The following is a 20,691-nucleotide window of genomic DNA, read 5'->3' on the forward strand; positions in this document are numbered from 1 at the left end:
TGATCACTATCAGGCCTTTGACCTGCAGTCAGAGAAGACCTCATGCAGCTTTGGATCCAACCAACTAACTCGGATGAGTTGAGTTAACAACTCAAGGTTTGAAATAATTGAACTTAAGATCTAATTTCACGTGCTAATTCAACTAAGTAGTTAAGAATATAATGGAGAATCAATGTCTTTAATGAGATAAACCGGATGCTTATTTGTTACAAATTAAGATATTAAGTAATAATAAAAATGTTAAATATCACTGCAAAACTTAAAAAGTTGACCTTACTCAAAACTGAAAGATGTGATATCAATAAATTTGCCTCATGGATTAAGTAAATGTTATAATTAAAAACTGAAGCAGATCTGAAAAACTAAATTAAATAACATTTTAAAGTACAGCTGGGTCTCATATCTACAGCGTTCCCTCCTCACTTATGGTTACAAACGCCGTCACAACAAAAATCAGCTCTAATTCCATAACTTTATTAACCGTGAGTGAAGAGGGAAGGCAGTAGATATGAGACCCTGCTGTACATTGAAACATTGTTCCTCAGGGGGCACAGATTGTCTAAGCCCCACAGCACTGACTGGTGGTCTGTGCTCCATGGCACGGGGTCTTGTATCTGTTGACTTTTGCAGTGCTTGCCTAATGGTTAATATTATTATAAATGAAATGTTCGAATGGACTATCATGCTTTTCTGATCAATTCTGAAAATGTAAAAAGATATATTTATTTTTGACACAGACAGTCAGCTGATCAATCCCATATGGAGTACAGACAGCTGGTCCATGTTGTGATGCACAGACAATGTGCCATGTGTGCTTGTCAGTGAAGGCCCCTTTAGTCTTATTTACCCTTTTAAACTTTTATAAATATATGTTTACGGTATCAGAGGGGCCTTCAGACATTTTATGTAAACGATACAAAAAAACAAATGATGCATTTCTTATCAGTGCAGTACCTGTAAGTCCTGTGCAATTATTTCATTTTTTTTTAAACTTTAATTTGTCCTCAGCAATATTTCACTGTTTTACTATTATCTGTATCCCTTAGAGGGTGATAATGATGGAAGGATGTCATATTACTGAAGTGTGTGTTCCCTGGCATGGGGTCTTGTACCTATTGACTTTTGCAGTGTGCCTGATGGTTAATATATTTAGAAATAAAACTTTTGACTGGACTATCATGCTATTTAGGCCAATTTAGAAAAATGTAACAAGATATATTTGTTTTAGACACAATTAGTCAACACCATGTAGAGCACAGACAGCCAATGGATGCAACAAGGAGCACAGACAACTGGTCCATGCTGTGACACACAGACTAACAGCCCGTGTCACGTGGAGTACAGACAACCTGTGCTACTGCACTGGATCAAGGTTACAATTAACACTTTTCTTTATCCCATACTGTTTTGAGCTGTTATTCATATTTCTGCTTTCTGCTGATGGAATTTAATAGTAGTACTGTTAATCTGCACTACTGTGTGTCAAATATAATGATAAAATCAATTAAATTCAAGTTTCAGCTACGACCAGGTGCAGGAAAATAAATCATAAAATCTAGCTGAGAATTCAAGATTCAACCAGATCAAAACTTAGGTAACCTCTTTTTTTACAAAGCACAGATTTAAAATGTGTTTTACAAAAAAAATTAAATTTTTTTAATAATTTAATTGTCAAAAAAAGAGAAAAAAAATGAATCCTACTGAAATTCTGTGATAAATTATGATTACAACTGATTGTAATTATGCCAGCATATTTTTTTTTCCTTTACCACTGAGTTATATCATTCAGTGACACTGAATTGTTGGTAGAATCAAGATTCTCTGGAGCTGACTTTTATGAATGAACTTCTCCTGTCAGCTGTCATGGTTAATCATAGGGCAGTAAAAGAATCCAGCACAGTAAATCTCCACATGTTTTCTTTTCTTTTTTTAATGGTGGGAGTTGAGCATTACAAAGCAAGAGCAGACGTCTTCATTCAGTCATTCACAGATAAAATCCCTGATGATACAACAATGCATTTTATGGCTTATTCGCATGCTTTGTGAGCACATATGATGATTTTAAAAAGTTTTGCATCATGTATTTGGGGCAAGTTTCTCACAGAGTTCAAAAAGAAAAGAGCTGTTTGCTAAAATTGGGATTAAAATACAAGAAATTATACTTTGTTGCAACCACAGGGAGAACAGAAGAGGACAGGTAAAGAAAGTGTTTCATTGCCGTTATAAATATATACTGAAACACTGTTTGCATAAATTGTGTTCCCAGTTAAGCATTAGTGAAATCATTTCTGGTAGCTTTAAACTCTCCAGTGAACATGCAGCTCCACTGTGCATCAAATCTTCTCGTTTTAAGAAACATTCAAAGTGAAAACGCCGCGTCACACAGCTCACTCACGATAAGCTTTACAGAATCTGTGTTGGTTTGGTGACGAGTGTGTCGAACTCCAATGATCGGCTGTCAACTGATGACCGAGCCAGGAGCTGATAATACTCCCACAGACAGCCAGCAGTGCTACAAATTGTAAACGTTCACTGCTTTGGCTATGTGTGGCTGTGTGTGCCCATGTTCACTCTCTGGTTTTTCACTACTAGTAGTCACACTGGGAAGTAATAATGCACTTAGTGTCAGTGTTGACAGCCACATCACCATGCACCGGAGGCTTCTTTGTCTCAACTGGAGGTGGAAAAATACAGTGTTAATGAACAAATGAGAAAAGCTAGCAAATGTATGACGTTTATATTGATTTTTTTTTTACCAAATTTCTGTGCAAAATGACAAAAAGTTGAATGTGCAAAGATCAGTACCTCATCCAAACAGTTTCATTAAGTCACATAATGCACAAAGATCAGCATTCTGCTACTAGATTTATAAAACAGCAAACACAGCTTCAGACTCCATTTGTACCATTTGATCCCGTCATACCTCACTCCAGTTTTTGGTTTGTAAACAGCAACATTCAAAGAGCTCGCCTCCATCAGCCTGGACTACGTAAAGGTATAAAAGCATCAGCAAGCTGCAGAGTGTCTCGTCTCTCTGTCCTGGAAGGCCGGTGTCTGAATCTGATTCGCTCTGTGTGTATGAGGTTGTGTGCTTGTGTTAGTGTGTAAACGGCCCACTGCTCTGCCTGATGCTTTAGCCGCGTTTCCACGAAGCAGTCCGGGTCAGTTCGTCTCGGTACGGTACTGTGCGCTTTTAGCGGCGTTTCCACTGACTCATCCCGGGACGGATCCCTAAAAACCAAGATGAGCCGTCCCACTTTTTTGGGACCCTTTCGTATGGGTGCCAGACTGAACCGATCCACTCTCGGAGGGTGAAGCAACAACACTGCAGACGGTTGATTGGTCAAAAGAATCGTCACTTACCCGACAGTGGCTGCATTTCTCCTGGCGGCTCACAGTCTTCTCTGAAACGAAGCTTGATTGTTCTTTGTAACAGAGAGTTGCATGAAAATCACAGAGAGGACGAAATGCTGCATGTCCTCCATCCGTGCTCTTTGTTTACTGTCGCGTTTTTCTTCTTTGTTGGATTTAATAGCGGGGTAAGCTGCTACGGCGTCGCGCTATTGTTTACCAGCTGCGGCTTCCGGCTAACACGCCGCCCACCACTAGAGGGCACAGTTTGCTGTGGAAACGCAAACAGGAACAGACTTAACTGTCCCAAACCGTACTGAACCGTACTGAACCGACCCGCACTGCTTGGTGGAAACGTAGCTTTTGCCTACACCACATTTCTTCCTTTAGCTTTACTTTTACATTCCTTTCTTGCTCAGTGTAATGACTCACCTGTCAGATAAATTAAGAAATAAATAAAAAGAAACAGAAAATACATTCAAGTTCCTCAATACTGGAATGCAAGCAGGTTCTGCTTCTGCAGTTTGCACCACTCTGCAGTCTGTAGATGGCTGACTGTTTGGTTTGTGGGCTACAGTACGTGCACAGCATATAGTCAATAACCACATGCACCTCCACAATCTCTAACTGGCTCTATGACGTTGAGAGTTTTGTAATCAGCTGAGCTTCCATCGCGCTCAGTGACCAAGTGTGTGTTTCTGAGGTAACCTCAACCGCCCCTTCTGAACATGACCAACACACTCTGCCCTCATGTGCAGCTCCTGTGGGCTACCCGGCTACCTCGTGGTGAGGTCCCTTTCCACAGGCTGCGTGGACGTCACTCTGAAGACCCCAGAGGATGTGGTCCTCTCATAGAGCGGTGAGGGTGCGGAACAGCTGAGTGAGGCAGAAGACAGAGGCGGTGAGCGCGGTGCACTGTTTGGCTAGCAGCTTGGTGCTCAGGTCTTGGCAGCTGCGTTTGCTGCCGGCTCGCTCGGCTGCTAGACAGAAATCTCTGAACGAGCGAGCAACATCCACAAGACCTGCCACTGCCTCTGCGTTTCTCCGGTCACACCTGTCACAGCCTGAGAACCAAAGGCAGATACCTGCCAACTCCACCAGGGTCCGGAAACTGTTAGCTAAAGAGCGCAGCATGTCCTCCGGGCTCTGTCCGATCCCTACCACCTTCTGGCAGCCCGTCATCAGCCGTCGGGCCTCTATCTGGAGCACACGCTTGTTCTCTGTAAAGTGGGCGGGGCAGGTGTCCCTCAGGTGGCGACCTCCATGACCTGCCCGGTCAACACCAGTACTCTCCAGTATGGAAAGGAGCTGGTCCACGTCCACACGCAGCATCTGGAAACCTGCCGGGGGATCTGGGTAGCGCTGCTGGCCGAGCCGGCTGATGGTGTCTTTGTGCGTTTGAGACAGGAAACGATCAGAGTCATCAGACAGAGGCGAGAGGAGGGGGCTGAGCTCTGAGGTGGAGGAGGAAAAAAGAATGGAGCGTGGGAAGGAGGGGGAGATGGTGGAGGAGGTGGAGAGGAAGGATGGAGCAGGTGGTGAAGTCATGAGAGGATGACCCACTCCTGAAGTTTGAGTCACGCTGCTGCTCTGTGAACGGCAGGAGAACTCGTAGACGGTCAGCTCTTCGTCAAAGCCGTCCCCGCTGCTGAAACAGTTTGTGTAGACCGGAGGGCACCCACAGGCGTCCAGAGGCACCTGCACCCCTTCAATGACCGTCTCACATCCAGACGCTAGCACAGAACTGCAGCCAAACTCAGGCTTTAAGGGCGGGGCGTACACAGCCTCTACTGGAGAGTTTGTCTGAGATGAGTCCTCACAGATTGTGAAAACCCTGCAGCCTGAGGCCAGTGGTTTGGACGAGTCTGGACTCTGACCTGTAGGCCTACACAGACCCATCAAAGGCCTGTCACTACTGGTCCGTCTTACTTTCTGCTGCTGACTGTGGAAAGAGAGTCCTGGCCCGTTCAGAGTCTGTGTGGTAACAACTATTGGAGGGAGGACGGAAGGTGCAGCGTCCTTAATCGGGCCAGGCGTGTCCGTCTGTATCCCCGAAGAGTCTCTTTGGAGGCTGTTTACGATGAAGGACGGAGGCTCTGTTATGGGACCTGGTGTGTTTTTGAGTGATGATCCAGTGAACAGAAGCTGATTCCGGTGCAGAGCTTTAGGCTCAGTCTGGACAGGCAAAGGAGAGCTTAGTTCCTTCACCTCTGACCCTGAAAGAGAATCCTTCACTGAGGCTGTTTCCTCAAAAAGCTCTGTGTTCACCTCTGATCCTGTAACCGTGGTATCTGAGTCCCCTGAGTCTCCGTCAAGGTCTACTGTTTGTGTGACGTTGTTGACGTCTGTAACATTGATGGTGATCTCAACATCCTCCTTGATTTTGTCCTCAGAAGGACTCTGAGGTGCACTGGAGACCCCCGCCTGGTTGAGGGTTTCCTGGGAGCGTGATAGGTAAAGGGGCAACTGGTGAATCTTCCCTCTGAGCGTGGAGGCCGATAAGCGCCCCATGATGTTTGGGGAGCACGTCTGGAAGAAGAAATTGGAGGGAGAAGGAGGTTTTTTGGACAGATCTTGAACTGTGGCTGTGTAAGTCTGAGCTAAGCTAGGACTGGCTAAACTTCCTTTAGCTTTAGTTCTCGGCAGAGTGGCTCCACCTTTAAGTTTGTCAGCTCCTTCAATCGAGCTTGTTGCGCTTTCCTGTGCGCTATCACTTTTCAACCTAGTGCCTGGAGTAAACGCAGGAGATGTGGCGCTTGTGGCAGCCCCCAGCTTTGCAGTGATGGAGTTTATAGTGCGAGTATAATCAGAGTTGGCCGAGTTCAGTCTCATATGAGGTTCAGCCTTTTTGGACTCGCCTTTGATTGTACTCGAAGCAGTGATGCTTTGCTTCTTAGCTGTGGCCCAGCCATCTTTTTGGTCACTTGAATTTAAGGAAACACTGAGCTCGTCATCGTCAAAAACATTGTCAGAATTGGTGCTGTCGGTGACTTCATCACTGAACGTCACAGAGGGGCTCACCCCGCTGACAGCCTCTTCCTCGGTCACACTGTTGGTGACTTCTAAACATAACTGTGATTCATTTGTGTGATTTTGTTTGCTGATTACAGTCTCTTCAGAATTAGCTAAAGATGTTTTGGTTGCAGCTTCCAGAATTTCCCCACCCTCTTCTTCTTTGATGAAAAAGTTACTCGTTAGGTTTTGCCGAGTTGGCATTGGAGGCAGAGGGGTTGAGGGTGGAGGAGGTGGTGGTGAGTACGGTGGAGGTTTGGACTTTTCTCGCAGGATTTTGAGTTTGTGTTCCTCTGAATGTGAATTCTGCTCTGGAGTGATCAGATGGCCGTTACTGCTCTGTACACATTTGGGCAGACTGTTGGCCCCTGGCTGTCTGACGCTGCCTACCAGGGGCCTCTTTGAGCTAGACGAACCAGACGAGCTCTCACTCAGCTTGTCTTTCTTCTCTTCCCCCTTCTTGCCTTCCTCCTTGTGGGATTCTGGTAAAAACATGTGATGAGTGAACGGACCCTTTCCTGAAACACAGGATGTTTCCTCTTTCTCCCCCTCTGCTTTCCCCGCCCCCACCTCCCCCTGCCCCTCTCCCTCCTCCTTCCCGTCTCCCATCCGATCAGCGCTCTCCTTCCCATCTGGATCCACCCGGCAGCGGACGACGTTGATGCTCTGAGACACTGGCTTCACCAGATCTGTGACTGATTTGGATTCCATCGCATCCGGTTCCATCTCCATGTCCTGCTTCCTGGTCCTGGACTGGGCTTCTCTTGTCCGGTCATGAGACCCACAAGGCATGCTGGGTCCATGCAAGTGTTGTTTGGCCCGGATGGGTTTTGACTCAAGCTGGGCTGGTTCCCCCTCAGAGTGAGTCAGGAAGGAAACAGTCAGACTGGGGTTCTGAGTTTGTTCAGCAGGTTCAGGATCTGAATTCAGCACCTGTGCTTCTTTGACCTCTCCTGAAAGGTTTTTATGACCCCTGCTGGAGACCTGGTCCTGTTTTGAGTCTGAACTCTGCTCCGGATATGACACTGTCGAGGTGTAATCAGTTTCCATGAATGAACGGCGTTTACGTGAGCGTTTTCTGAGCTGGAACAATGTCTCTCTGCCTCCTCCTTCATCCTCTTCTCCTTTTGCCTCTCCCTCTGCTCCTCCATCTTTAATTGCATCAGTTACAGAGACCCCGATGTCACTGAGGCTGAGCGTACTGAGGAAGTCCAGTCTCATCTCTGTGGAAATATCTGCAAGAGAGCAAAAACAGATCAGACAAACTTTTGTTTGAAACACTCAGTGTAAAATAACAAATCACTCTACTGATGATCCGTGTGGTTAAAAAGTAAATGTGATTGCAGTGCTGTATAACTGTTGTGGACTGACTTACATTAGCATTGTTAATAACAGTTACAGCGGAGAAACCACACTTCATCACATACAGTAAGTCCAGACTCAAGTCACCAAAGAAGAACTGAAGTCCAAGTCTAGGCAGTTCACTCACTGAGTTTGAGACCTTCTTGCTAATAGTATTTATCACAGCAAAGCTGTCCAAAAATGTTAAAAGAAGCTAAATTGATTCCCCAACCAAAATAAAAGCTGTTTTAAAATCCAGAACATCTACGAGTTGCTTGGTTCGGACAAAATACATCAGGTGAAAGATTTTAACCACTTGCACTGTGAGCCCAGGTAAGTTGAGTTTACTTGAAAAATGCTTGTACACCGGTAGCCTTAAAAAAAACTTGGTGATGAAATATGAAACTTAAGTTAATTTAACTCAACATCTTGAGTAGTTACAATTATTAGTAGTTAAATCATTCTCATCAACATTCACAATGAAATAAACCTGATGCTTATTTGTTACAAATAAAAATATCAAGTAATGTTGAAAAATGTTGCATATCACTGTAAAATATAACAGTAATGCATTAATAATACATTTTACTTTCGTGTTTTTTTATCTAATTTAGTAAATGTAATAATAAAAAAATGAAGCAGATCTGAACAACTAAATTAAATAACATTCTAAAGTTCAGCTGGGTCTCATATCCACAGCGCTCCCTCCTCACTCATGGTTACAAATGCCGTCACAACAAAAATCAGCTCTAATTTCATAACTTTAGTAACTGTGAGTGAGGAGGGAAGGCAGTAGATATGAGACCCTGCTGTACATTGAAATATTGTACTTCAGGGAGCACAGGTTGTCTGAGCCCCACGGCACTGACTGATGGTCTGTGCTCCATGGCATGGGGTACCTTTTGACTTTTGCAGTGTGCGCCTAATGGTTAAAATATTCGTTAATTGAAACGTTTGACTGGACTGTCATGCTATTTAGGCCAACTTTGAAAATGTAAAAAGATTTATTTGTCCACACCACGTACAGCATGGACAGCTGATCGATGCCACCTGAAGCACAGACAGCTGGTCTATGCTGTGACGCACAGACAAACAGTCCATGTCATGTGGAGTACAGACAGCCTGTGCCACTGCTGTATGTCTAGAAGTTCAACAGGGTCTCACATGGACTGCGTTCCCTCCTCACTCACGGAAAAAAAATGATGGTAAAATTTCTTAAAACTAGTCAAATCAGCTATCCATGCAGAAGGTTCATTTCACGTCACTAAAATCTTTAAATAACCAAACACATACCTGAGAGTTAAAAAAATGGGAAAGCTAATTTCTAAATTTAAAGACTTGAAAACAACTTTTATTAAGAACAATAAAAAGTGAAAAATACTGAATAGAAGCCAAGGCTGTAATTTTGTGTCAAAAATAGATCGTCTTTATATTTAACTGTGAGACAAGTTGTGGTTGGGCTCATATGATTTCTCTGTCACATTGTTTTTAATAAATCCGAGCAATCCAACTAATATATGTGCGTTTTCAAGGTATTTATGATGGGTTAGTCTAACATCAACATTTTTATCTTACAGTGTATTTCACCTGATAAATAACTGTTTCAAGGAGAACATCACAGGATGACCTATGTCGTCAATGTTTACATCACTAACTGGCCTCAGAACTTAGCATCAGTGTATGCCTGAGCTTGTTTTCAGCCCTGAGTTGATAAGTGTCTTTGCACAGCTGATGATGAAGCTTCTTTTTGATCTGCCACTGAAGCGTGAAGCACTGAGCTCTGTAGGTTATTAAATATGATTTGTTTTAATCCTGTTCCAGTAGGTGTGGTCAGAAGTTTCTCTGCTGCTCGTCAGGCTGTAAACTGACTGTGCTCTCGGATTCAAAGGAGTAACACCTACAAACTTTCAACACTAGATGGCAGTAAATGTTGGATTAACACTGTGTCTCTGAGAGATGACAGTAGAAACATATGATCAGCCTTGGTATCAAAAAGGAAATCACCTCTTGGTAACGCCCCTGCAGTGGGGTCTTCAGGGGACATGAAGCCGTCTCTGGCATCAAAGAACTCCTCGTCAGAGCTGCTGTCCCCAAAGCCAGGAGGAGGCTGAAGAATGGGAACTGACTCTAAATCCACTGTCTTAGCTGGATCTTCCTCAACCACCTCAGCCTCCTCTCCCTCGTTCTGGCTGCTGGGGTGGAGGAGGCTGCGGGCGCTGTCAGGCGTGATGTTTGAGCACAGGTTGTAGTAGCAGCGGGCATCGCTCTGGTCAAAGTTAAAGACAAACTCCATGTTGGAGGAGGGGGAGGATGGGGACATAGGCAGGGGGTGCTCTTTGAAACATCCTTCTCCACTCACACTTCCACCTTCACCTTCTCTCCTCACAGATTCATTCAGCTCTTTCAACACCTTTATCCTCCTCCTCCTCAGCTCCTCTTCTTCATCCTCCTCCTCGCTGGCCTCTGGAGGACTTGGCAAGAAGTCCACAAGGCGGGAGAGCTCAGCGAAACACAGGGAGCTGTCACTAGAGCACAGGTTATCTGGACATTTCTGGACATGCTGGAGGACAGGGTTTGGGGAGACGGGTACAAGGAGTTGGGGGTCGGCTCCATCTCCTGACTTCCTGCCTCCTCCTCTGTCGGGAGGAGTGAGCTGGATGAGCGGGTGGGAGTGGGCTGGTGGAGGGGCGAGGTAATGGGAATGAGCACTCCCATGAGAGTAGTGATGTAACTGAAAGGGATGCTGGAGATGGCCGTGAGTACTCGGATGGATGGCAGACGAACATGAGAGTAAGTCATCTTCCTCTAAAGCGTCGAGGGAGTCGCTGGAGGGGCTGGTGAGGACACGGGAGTCAGAGTGACAAGAATCAGAAGCCTCTGACACAGGAGGTTGCTCCTGAGCTGCTCTCCTCTCTCCTTCACCTCCCATTTTACCTTGTTGACCCGTTTCTTTCTGCTGCTCCTCCAAATCATTAATCATCTCGATCTGTATTTGCCATGTATCCCTCGCTCCCTCCGCCTCATCTTTGTGCTCTGTATCTGCCTTTTCATCCACTCTGCTTGTTTTCAGCGGGAGCATTTCCTTTTCTGTGTCAGCATCCTTTTCTGCCTTCTCCTTTCTATCCCCCAAAGGTTTATCTCCCTTTTCATTTCCGTCTTTGTTTTTTCTTTTGTCTCTGTCTTTTCTTTTTCTTCCATCCGGGTCTGATGAGGATCTCAAACGAGGGCAGGGCTTGTCATCCTGAGAAACAGGGGCAATAAGTGGGTCCATGTCCAGGTCTGAGGAGTCATCTGAGTCACTGCCACACCGGGACACATAACCTGAGAACAGAGAGGAATACGACGACAGTTACAAATACGACGACGCTGGTTTCTGTTACTTTTAGATGAATGTGTTGTTAGTATTTCCTTTACCTTCCTCAGCAGACACTTTGTGCTTCCTGGAGTCATCGATCCAGGGAAAGATGTTGAGGTTTGGGTCAACAAAGACCCGACAGTAGCCTGCTATTAGACAGGACATATCTTTGGCTGACACTGACTCCAACAGCAACGTGATGGGCTTCACATGAAGAAGGAGGCAAGACACAAAAAAAGAGATAGGATAGAAAGAGAAATTTAGGAACCACTCTTTAAAAGTAGGTCATGTAAAGATGCTACTCAGCAGTTATTCTGAAGTCATCAGTCCTCCCATCACTGACGTTACAAACCTCAGAGGAGAAAGTTATAATTCTCCATTCTGTCTGATGACTTCAAAGCTCTTTTTCTTTTTAACAATGACTTCTTAAGGTGAAACATTGGATTAAAATATATTTGTCACAAGACTCCAAAAGCCATATAAGGACACACAGTGGACAATCCTGACTGTACTAAGGTTTTCTCCTCAGCCCCTCGGCTGTGCAAATAGGTTTAAAAATAAACCTAACTGGCCTAATATGTCTTTAAATGGCAGTGATGACACAAATGAGAATCTTCTGAAAAGACATTTGTTATAATGAATGTGTCGAAAAAAATGTGTCCTGTCAGTAGTCTAGCACTGTTAGGTTAAGAACCTGAGACTTTTACACACAGTTTTGATTTAAACCTCAATTTTTCTTATTGCCTTTACTGTCTTTTACCTGGCATTTACCTTTTACTATGTTATTTATTTCAAGTGTTGCATTTTCTTTCATTCTGTTGTTGTTGGTCTTGTATTTACCGTAATTCTATTAAAGTAAGCATTAATTAGCAACTCTTATATTTGACTTATTTGGCTCTAATTTCGTGGTGCAGCGCAGGGGGCGCAAGCCTGGCGCACCCTGTGCAGTGCCAATTTGACAACTTTGTAGACCGAAGAAAAAAGAGACACAATAAATGTTTGTCACTCAGGATTTACCCGTGATTTCCCATATTTATCTGTTTGAGTCTTTATTTTCAAAGTGATCTAAAAAGATGGAGTACATTATTGTAAGGAGGATTAGGCGGAGACACCAGAAGAGTATACAGTATATCCCCCGCGGTGCTGGGGATCACTCAGACCAATCAGACTCTATGCCTCGGCGCAGGGCATTTAAAGGTGAGGAGAGGCGCTCATTTGATTGGTGAAAACAGCGCTCGGCTGTGTTTAACCCACTCACGGCTTTTCTCCTCCCTCTCTGCCATTTGCGCAGAGGGAGGTGTGGACGTGCAGCTCTGCGCTCCTCTGCGCTCCTCTGCGCTTTGACTGCGCCTCTCTGCGCCTTGACTGTGCCTCTCTTGGCACTGCAGGAAACTTACAAAGTGCACCGGTCACGCCCTGTTCGCGTGGCGAAGGCTGGCACAGGGCAGGTGCGCCTGCGCTTGCGCCTGGTCTATGAAATTAGAGCCCTTACTGTTACTATCAGACCTCTTATCTTCTTTTATTTATACTAATTTATTATTCTTGTTGTTTGAATCCGTCTAATGTGCTGTTCGTTATTTTCTTTTAAGTATTTGCTGTAATTTTTGAGGGTTTTACCTCTTGTTCAGGTCTTAACATTTCACTGCTTAATCGTTGACTTTTTTTTTTCCAGGTCATCCAAGTTTTATTTGTATAGTACCTTTCAAACAAAGTTACAGTTCAAAACATATTTATTTATTTATTTATTTATTTTATTTTTTTTAAATCTACTGTGTCCACCTGCAAGTTCATCAAGAAAAAAAACACCTGACAATACAATTTTTTGGAAATTTGAAAAGCATACAAATGTTCTGTATCAGAGATTCATTTTATTGTAACCTCACTAACATATTTAAGTTATGTATAATTCATATTTTAAACCAGGAGCCTCCAAACTATTCATCCCATCACACCCAAAAAGCAGAGCTAGGGACCAGTGACCCCCTACTGTGGGAAAACACTAAGCCAATCAAGAAACTGACATAAACAAACACAAAAAGGCCTTAGATACTGAATGTAGAAAAATGTCCACTGTTTAAAGCTTAAGCAGGATATTCAGAACAGCTGGGATAGCAGAGCTGGAGCAATTAAAGCAACTATTTGAAGAGCTGATTCAGTTTTTTCAGTTTTCTTTCTGACCAGGTCTTTAGCATTTTATCATCCCCCTGTGCTTACCTTGATGTCCTGCAGGTAGATTTTGACCAGGCTGACCTTTTCCGACTCAGGCAGCAGCTCGATGCGTGTGATGCTCGTGAACTCTGTGAGGTTGGAGAGGATGCTCAGTTTGTGGTTCACCACCTGACTCACTCCATAACGTGCTCCTACCAACAGGGTCACCATGGACTCCCTGTCCTGGAGCTGCAGGGTGGTGGACCAGTGGAGGGGTCATGAAACAGGTGGAGAAAGAAAAGAGGGGCGTGATGAGAATGAGAAGCTGAAGGTGTTTCATGTATACTCATAAAGACACATTCAGATAAACCTACCATCATTGTGGCACTGAAGGATTTCCCTCCAAATGACTTGAGATCACTCAGCTCCTCCAGGTAGTTCATGCGAGCCTGATCGGCAGACAGGCCCTTCTGCTTGGGATCGTGCAGTGACTGGCTCTTCTTCATGTGGTAGCTGATGGCCTTCCTCAGGTCTTTCTCTCTCATGTTCCTCAATAAGGTGGATGACACAAAGTTCTCTATGCCCCAAGTCTTTCTGGATAACAAACAGAAACAGGACTTGTAAAGAGCTGAAACTGCACTTTGGATGTCTGAAAGCACAGTGTTTCCCCTGAGCCAACAAACTCAATCTTAATTTCAAAATGGATCCTTGAAGCTCACCCAAAGAAGTGGGCGTGACAGTTTTACAATGAAGCGGGTTAACTGTGTTGAGGGGGGCTGCAGCTTTAAATGAATTGCTGACCCCCTTAAAGGTAAGTCCAGCACAGAGTCTTCCTTTGCTCTCCAGGCTAATCTTCAGCTCAAAAATAAATATGACTCTCATTTTAAATGTGTGCATGTCTCACGTGATAATCTTCAAGTTGGTCTTCTGTGACTGCCCACAGCTGGCCAGTCTCTCCTGGATGTGAAGTGCAGCGAGTCTCAAGGCGGTGTTACACCTCATCTCTATTGCAAAGCGCTCCTGCAGCACATCATTCACGCCCTGACAAGCACAGTTATCAGAGTAGGAATCAGAACAGCTCAAATGACATCATGCTATAAAAATATAACTGTTAGGAGACTCCCAGCTCTCACACATTTCATCACCACTCTCGTTAATTTTTGATACTAAGCAGAATAATGGTATCATTAACAACAGAGGGTCACTTTGTGTTTTACTCTATAAAGAATTCAGTGGGGTGTTTATTTCTTTGCATTATGATCAAGAGCTCAAATTCCATCTGAAACCAGGGCTTTATTTCTCAATCCAACATGAAAGTGCTTGGTTAGTCTTGACAAAATGCTTGATTAAAGGTCCCATATTATGCAAAAATCACTTTATCAAGTCTTTTGGTGAAATTTGTGGGTCTTTGGCTTTCCTCCCAGCCCACAAAATGTGATATTTAATAATAAAAACTGTACTTAGTAGTGCTTGTCAATGTAAAATCCTGACCTAAAACGAGCTTTTTGGAATTTCCGGAGTTTGCTGACGTTAGCGAGTCCCTTCTTCGAACAATCCTGGACCTGATTGGTCCACCGAAGCAAATATCCCCGAACCCCCTCCCCGCCCACTCCTCTCCCTGCATCCGGAGAGAAATCTCTCCAGCAACGGGAAGAGGAGTGTGTCTGTTTTTGGCTGTAAACAGCCACATAGTTACATGCACAAGCTTCTCATCTCGGAAGAAGACAAGACCAAAGCCTTGCTCACACTACAGGATTTTAAAAATCTTAAAAGATTCTAAAATTGGGTTGTATCTCACACATAAGGAGAATCTTTACAGATCATCTTCTCTTAAATCTTAAGCACACTCTAACAACAAGATTTGAAAATACTGACCAGCACACACTACAGGATTTCACCAAGATTATTTGACCAAAGAGAGTGATGGACCACATGTGCTCAGTTGTTTGATCTGAGGTTTTTAGTGCACTGGTGGGACAGGAGGAGAGAGAAGCGGAGCTGTCTGCAGCTGTGCCTTTCATCCATTACGCGCATGCAGAGGGACAGAGGTGAAACTGTTGCTGTATCAGCCAATAATGGCATGATCTCACACCGATCACTGATAAAAAACAGTTTGCTACAGTATGAAAATGGCGTGGTTATGTGTTATTTTTAAAGGCATTATTGAACTGGCTCGAGTGGGCCAGTGGAGCGCGCAGTCAGCTGACCCAGAGCCCTTCAGTTGCACTCTGAGCCTAAATATCAAACATGTTTGAAAATTATTGGGGCGGCTCCAACGAGTCTGTGAGACGATCGTGGGGCTAAAGATTCATCTGTCAACCGCTCAAACTAGAAGATAATTTTGGTCGAACGTCGGGGCGTTCAGGACGGGAAATGTGCCAGCTACACTTGTAGCTGAGCTTGTCACTTCACGGCCGACTGCTTTTCCAACTTTGGACAGTCCAACAGAGGGCTAGTGAATAGACTGGTCCTGAATCCAGGCGCATTACCAACCATCCACCAACAAACCTGGGACCCTGGAAATGTGAGTATTTTAAATGCTGTGTGCTGTGGAGCAGATGGAAGAGCTTTCCCTCAGTGTCCCCCCTGTCTCTGTGTTAGCTTCAGGATGCTAACTGTAGCTGCAGTTAGTCTGTTGTTTTAGCCTGTAATGTTACGGTAAATGAGCTTCGCTATGTTCTAAACATTGTGCTCTCGGAGCTCGTGGCGCCGCTCTCAGTGACGCTGAAGAGCGGGGTGGCTCATTTACATACGAAGGTCACGCCCACTAAATCAGAGCGTTCTGAACAGAGGGGCTATGAGAGCCTGGAAACAATGCTGCTGTGCTTGATTTATTGGCTTTTTGGACCAAAACATGTTACTACCATTTCATGAAGACATCAATGATCCATATTAAACTGCAGAAAAGGAGCAGAATATGGGACCTTTAAAGTTAAAACCAGAAGACTTCAGTGCAGGAGCAATCTGAATATGATTGCTGACCCCTCAATCTGCTGATTGCCTTTCAGAATCAGAATCACCTCTCTTTCTTGACCCTGCTTCTTGAGTAGGAGAAAAATCTGTAAAATGCTTTAACCTTACTATTGATGCCAGATGGCACATCAGAAATCATGTCGTGCACAGTAATGTGACAATGAAATGACTCAAGGCCTTCGGAGCGGATGGAAACTTTTGTCCTCCTCCTTGATGGATTTTATCATGTGTTATGAAACAGTCTCTTCACAGAAAAAAGACAATATGGAGTGAGAGGAGCCAGTAACTTTGGCTAGCTGGCACATTCATGGTCTGCTGTTTGATTTAGAAATAGTGGATTGACTAAATCCAGAGGATAAGAGGGGCAAAGGAACTTTTTAAAAACTTACTGACATATTCATCAACTGTGAAAGTAACCTATGAATGCTCTATTTGTTAACTATTTCTGTAGGTGATTTCTGTAAAAATCAGTCTCCATGTGTGGTCAAACATGCTTGTGCCATCATTACAGACTAAAACCAAACCTCACCTGTCCCTCAGTTGTTTCTTAATACAAGGTCATACAGCGCCTTGCAAAAGTATTCATCCCTTGGAGCACCATCAAATCCTTAATCGCCAAATGGAAACAACACGGGACCACAACAAACCTGCCAAGACAGGGCTGACCACCAAAACCCACAGACGGGGCAAAGAGGGCATTGATCAGAGAGGCAACAGAGAAACCAAAGGTAACTCTGAAGGAGCTGCAGAGCACAGCAGACACAGGTGTGTCTGTCCATAGAGCTACAATAATCCGTACACTCCATAGAGCTGGGCTTTATGGAAGAGTGGCCAGAAAAAAGGCTTTACTTAGTGTTAAAAATAAGAAGGCACGTTTCGAGTTTGCCAAATTTGGCCGACCCCCTACGTGTATGGCAGAAGGTGATCTGGCCAGAGGAGACTAAAATTGAACTTTTTGGCCACAAAGGGAAATAAAGGGAAACCCACATCCCATCACCCCAAGAACACCATCCCCACAGTGAAACATGGTGGTGGCAGCATCATGCTGTGGGGATGTTTTGCAGCAGCAGGAATTGGGGAACTGGTCTACATAGAGGAAAAGATAGATGGTGCTAAATACAGGGCAAAACCTGTTTCAGTCTGCCTGTGATTTGCGACTGGGGCGGAGGTTCACCCTCCAGCAGGACAATGACTCGAAGCATACTGCTAAAGCTACGCTTGGTTGGTTTAAGGAGAAGAAATTAAAAGTGTTAGAATGGCCTAGACAAAGCCTGGACCTCGATCCAATTGAAAATCTCTGGTTTGACTTGAAGACTGTGTTCACAAACAGAAACCATCCAACTTGGAGAAGCTGGAGAAGTTTTGCCATGAGGAATGGGCAAAAAAAAAAAAAAAAAAAAACCCAGTTGCAAGAAGTGGCAAGCTCATAGAGACTTAACAGAAGAGACTTACAGCTGTAATTGCTGTTAAAGGTGGCTCTAGAAAGTACTGACTTTAGGGGGTTGAATAATTATGCACATTGAAAAGATTGTTTTTTGGCCTTTTTTGTTTGCTTCATAATAAATAAAAATTCACATCTTCAAAGTTGTTGTACATGTTCTGCACATGAAATGATGAAAATGCTCAAAAAATACATTTTAGTTCCAGATTGTGAGGTATTAAAACGTGAAAAATCCCTAGAGGGGTGAATACTTTTGCAAGGCGCTGTAAGTGCTCAGTTTTCTGCAGTGTTGCCTGCTGCGTAAACATCAGCAAACTCTGGTTCTGACCAAAGGAATCTCCATATAAGGGCAATATGGGGAAATTATGTCAGGATTTTTTTTATGTCATGGTCAGAACCTGGACTTTATCAGGATTAATGTTATATTTTAAGACTATTTTGCCCTACAAACAACATTTTTAACCCAAATAATAACTTATAAACAAAAAAAACTTCAATAGTTTGAAGAGTTGCACATTGCACCTTGGAGTGCATTCTTAGTGTCAGCTCTCAGTAATACCTGCAGGTAGAGGTACTCAAAGGCTGTAGAATCCTCCTGAAGCAGCGTCTGCAGGAATTTAGGCAGGAAACACACACGGAACAGACACCTGTAGTCATGGGCCTCTTTTTTCTGGACCACCTGGACACAAACACACAGTGAGTTCTTTCAAACGCTGTACTGATGGATTAAACGCACTTCTAAATACTGTTTTGTTTGTCTGTGTGTGTGTGTGTGTGTGTGTGTGTACCTGCTGTATCCTCTCCTCATCATGGAGCAGCAGTAGTTTGGTGATGCTGTGCTGCTGCTCCAGCACCAAGGAGAAGTATTCAATCCGACTCAGAGAAAGCTTTTCCTTCAGCGTCATCACTATGTCCTGATCCACCAAAAAAAACCCCATCGTATTAAGGAACATAATGTTATAAATAAACATCAGGGCCTCAGTTTTATGCAAATGATTAAATATGAAGCTAACTGAAAGCACCAACAGGATTGTTCTCAAAGTTTTCTGACCAACAAACCATCGAGGAAGTATGATGTTTAAGGATCAAATATAATAATGCCAACATGAAAACATCACAAACAGAACTGTTCAGTTACTAAACAAAATCCCACTGTGGTTGTTTGGTATAAAGTACCTACAAGACGTGAAGGTGGTTACAAGGAGGAATAAAAATAATCATGACTATCTTTGCTGATTACCTTGACTGTGGTGCTGGGTTCAAACTTGAAGGCCTTGGTTTGCCCGTTCTCCAGATACACCTTCAGAACGTTGGGCAGGAAGAGCAGCGAGTTGCCCTGAGAATCAAACAGGAGTTCAGAGGTCAGGGAGCATGTCAAATGAAGTGTAAGCATCATAAAAATGTCAGTTCTGTCAGGTGGAGGAGACATCCAGAGGATGATAGGAAGCAGAATGTGTGTCTGATGAAGTTTACGTCCGAGAATAGATGTTATTGATTATATTTATGAATGAGGCAAAAATCAGTCAGGGGAAGCAAAATGATACACGCATAAAAATCATATACAGAGACATAACAACATGGATGGTATAATAGTTCCCCTGAAGTGAAGCCAAACATTTTGAGCTGCCCCTGGTGCCTCGCTGCAGTATGGATCCCAAAACCTGTATTATGGTCACTGAACAGTCTTTTCAAACACGTTTTCTGTTTGTTTCCATGTTGATTTATGTGTAATTACTCTTTTTTTGAGAATTACATCTTAAATATCAATCAATCAGTCTTTATATATTTATGGGTTTCACAAAGCCACAGAGCGCCCTTGGTGCCATCTTTAGGGTCAACCTGGGACTGGCAGTGCTACTTACTAAGCTGTATATGAAGGAGTATTAGAGTTACCTAAAGGCGGGTACACACTACAGGATAATTGGTCTGATTTTTATCCCACTCTCACCCTTACGATCCAAGCCAGCAAAGGCCCAATTGTCTGATGACATCGTGTGATTTTGTTAAGAGTCATTTCCTCTGGTCGTAGCTGCTCAGAAGGCCTCCGATTCAGAGATCTTAGATAACAAACATGTCCAATATTTGCCACTAAAAATCCTGTAGTGTGTGGGGCGCTCCTAGAGGAGCTGAGCAGGTACAGCGTGCAATGTCACATGTACTGGAGCAAAGCCAATACCAGAGCTGACTCAGCTGACTGACTGAAGAGGAAGTAAGAAATCTATCTGTAATACTTAAAACGACAGCCCATATCACCACTGTCTCCACAATCTTTTCCTTAAGCCCTTTTCTTTTGTGTGGTTTTATTTTTTCAATTCTAGAGTCCGAAAACAAACATCTTTGCTTTACGTCCATCATGTTTGTTTACACCAAAGTCACGTTTAACTACGCAAGATTTGGGACATTGAGCGTGAAGAAGCTGAAGCTCTGCTGAAGAATGTGTTAGCGTGTGGGGTCCTCAGAGTGCAGACCACTAGTGATGTTCCGATATGGTTTTTTCCCCACCGAGTACGAGTACGAGTACTTAATTTTGAGTATTTGCCGATACCGAGTACCGATACAAGTACTTTTTTTTTTTATCTTTGAGTAACCACTTATTTGATCGCAAAGTTAATTTAATTGTTATGCCTTGTACTTGTCATGATATTGCAATGTTCAATTACCACAATAATCAACCCTGCTGATTCTTATGAGAATTCAACTTTATTTTTTAGAAAACTTGAACTTCAACAAGCACAGCACAGCAATGGAATATAAAACGTAAAAATAAAAACTCCCATTAAAGGTACTTCACATTAACATTAAAATAAATAAATTTACAAATGAGCAAAATAAATAAATGTACAAACAGTATCAATTTGCTTTTAAAAGCTACCAATGAATAAATAAAAATATAAAATAAACATAGCCCACTGTGACTCTCTTAGTGTGCACATATGACATTAAACAGTCTATGCTATCTAAGTCTCACTCTCTTGTTCAGGGAGGAACTTCTGGAAAGGTGAGTGGCAGGTTCTTTTTTACAAAAAGAAGCATCTCTGTGTGCTCAGCACTGAGCCTATTCCTCTTTTCA

General features: G+C 43.5%; 1 protein-coding gene across 1 annotated transcript in view; it reads right to left on the reverse strand.

Annotated features, from left to right (window-relative positions):
- Positions 1-1,880: 1,880 nt before the first annotated feature.
- The window catches only part of frmpd1a (FERM and PDZ domain containing 1a), a 73,997-nt gene continuing 55,186 nt past the window's right edge, over positions 1,881-20,691 (reverse strand). The window contains exons 8-16 of the mRNA XM_074665407.1: positions 18,862-18,957; positions 18,410-18,535; positions 18,181-18,300; positions 14,112-14,248; positions 13,582-13,801; positions 13,274-13,456; positions 11,119-11,263; positions 9,709-11,025; positions 1,881-7,598 (exon numbers count right to left, since the gene is read on the reverse strand). Coding sequence (XP_074521508.1) covers positions 4,201-7,598; positions 9,709-11,025; positions 11,119-11,263; positions 13,274-13,456; positions 13,582-13,801; positions 14,112-14,248; positions 18,181-18,300; positions 18,410-18,535; positions 18,862-18,957 — 5,742 coding nt within the window. The 3' untranslated portion in view covers positions 1,881-4,200. The remainder of the gene's footprint in view (positions 7,599-9,708; positions 11,026-11,118; positions 11,264-13,273; positions 13,457-13,581; positions 13,802-14,111; positions 14,249-18,180; positions 18,301-18,409; positions 18,536-18,861; positions 18,958-20,691) is intronic.

The sequence above is a fragment of the Halichoeres trimaculatus genome, unplaced genomic scaffold (assembly GCF_033239565.1).
Source record: "Halichoeres trimaculatus isolate MK-OKI-2021-1 unplaced genomic scaffold, fHalTri1.1 fHalTri1_scaffold_2, whole genome shotgun sequence".
Classification (NCBI taxonomy): Eukaryota; Metazoa; Chordata; class Actinopteri; order Labriformes; family Labridae; genus Halichoeres; species Halichoeres trimaculatus.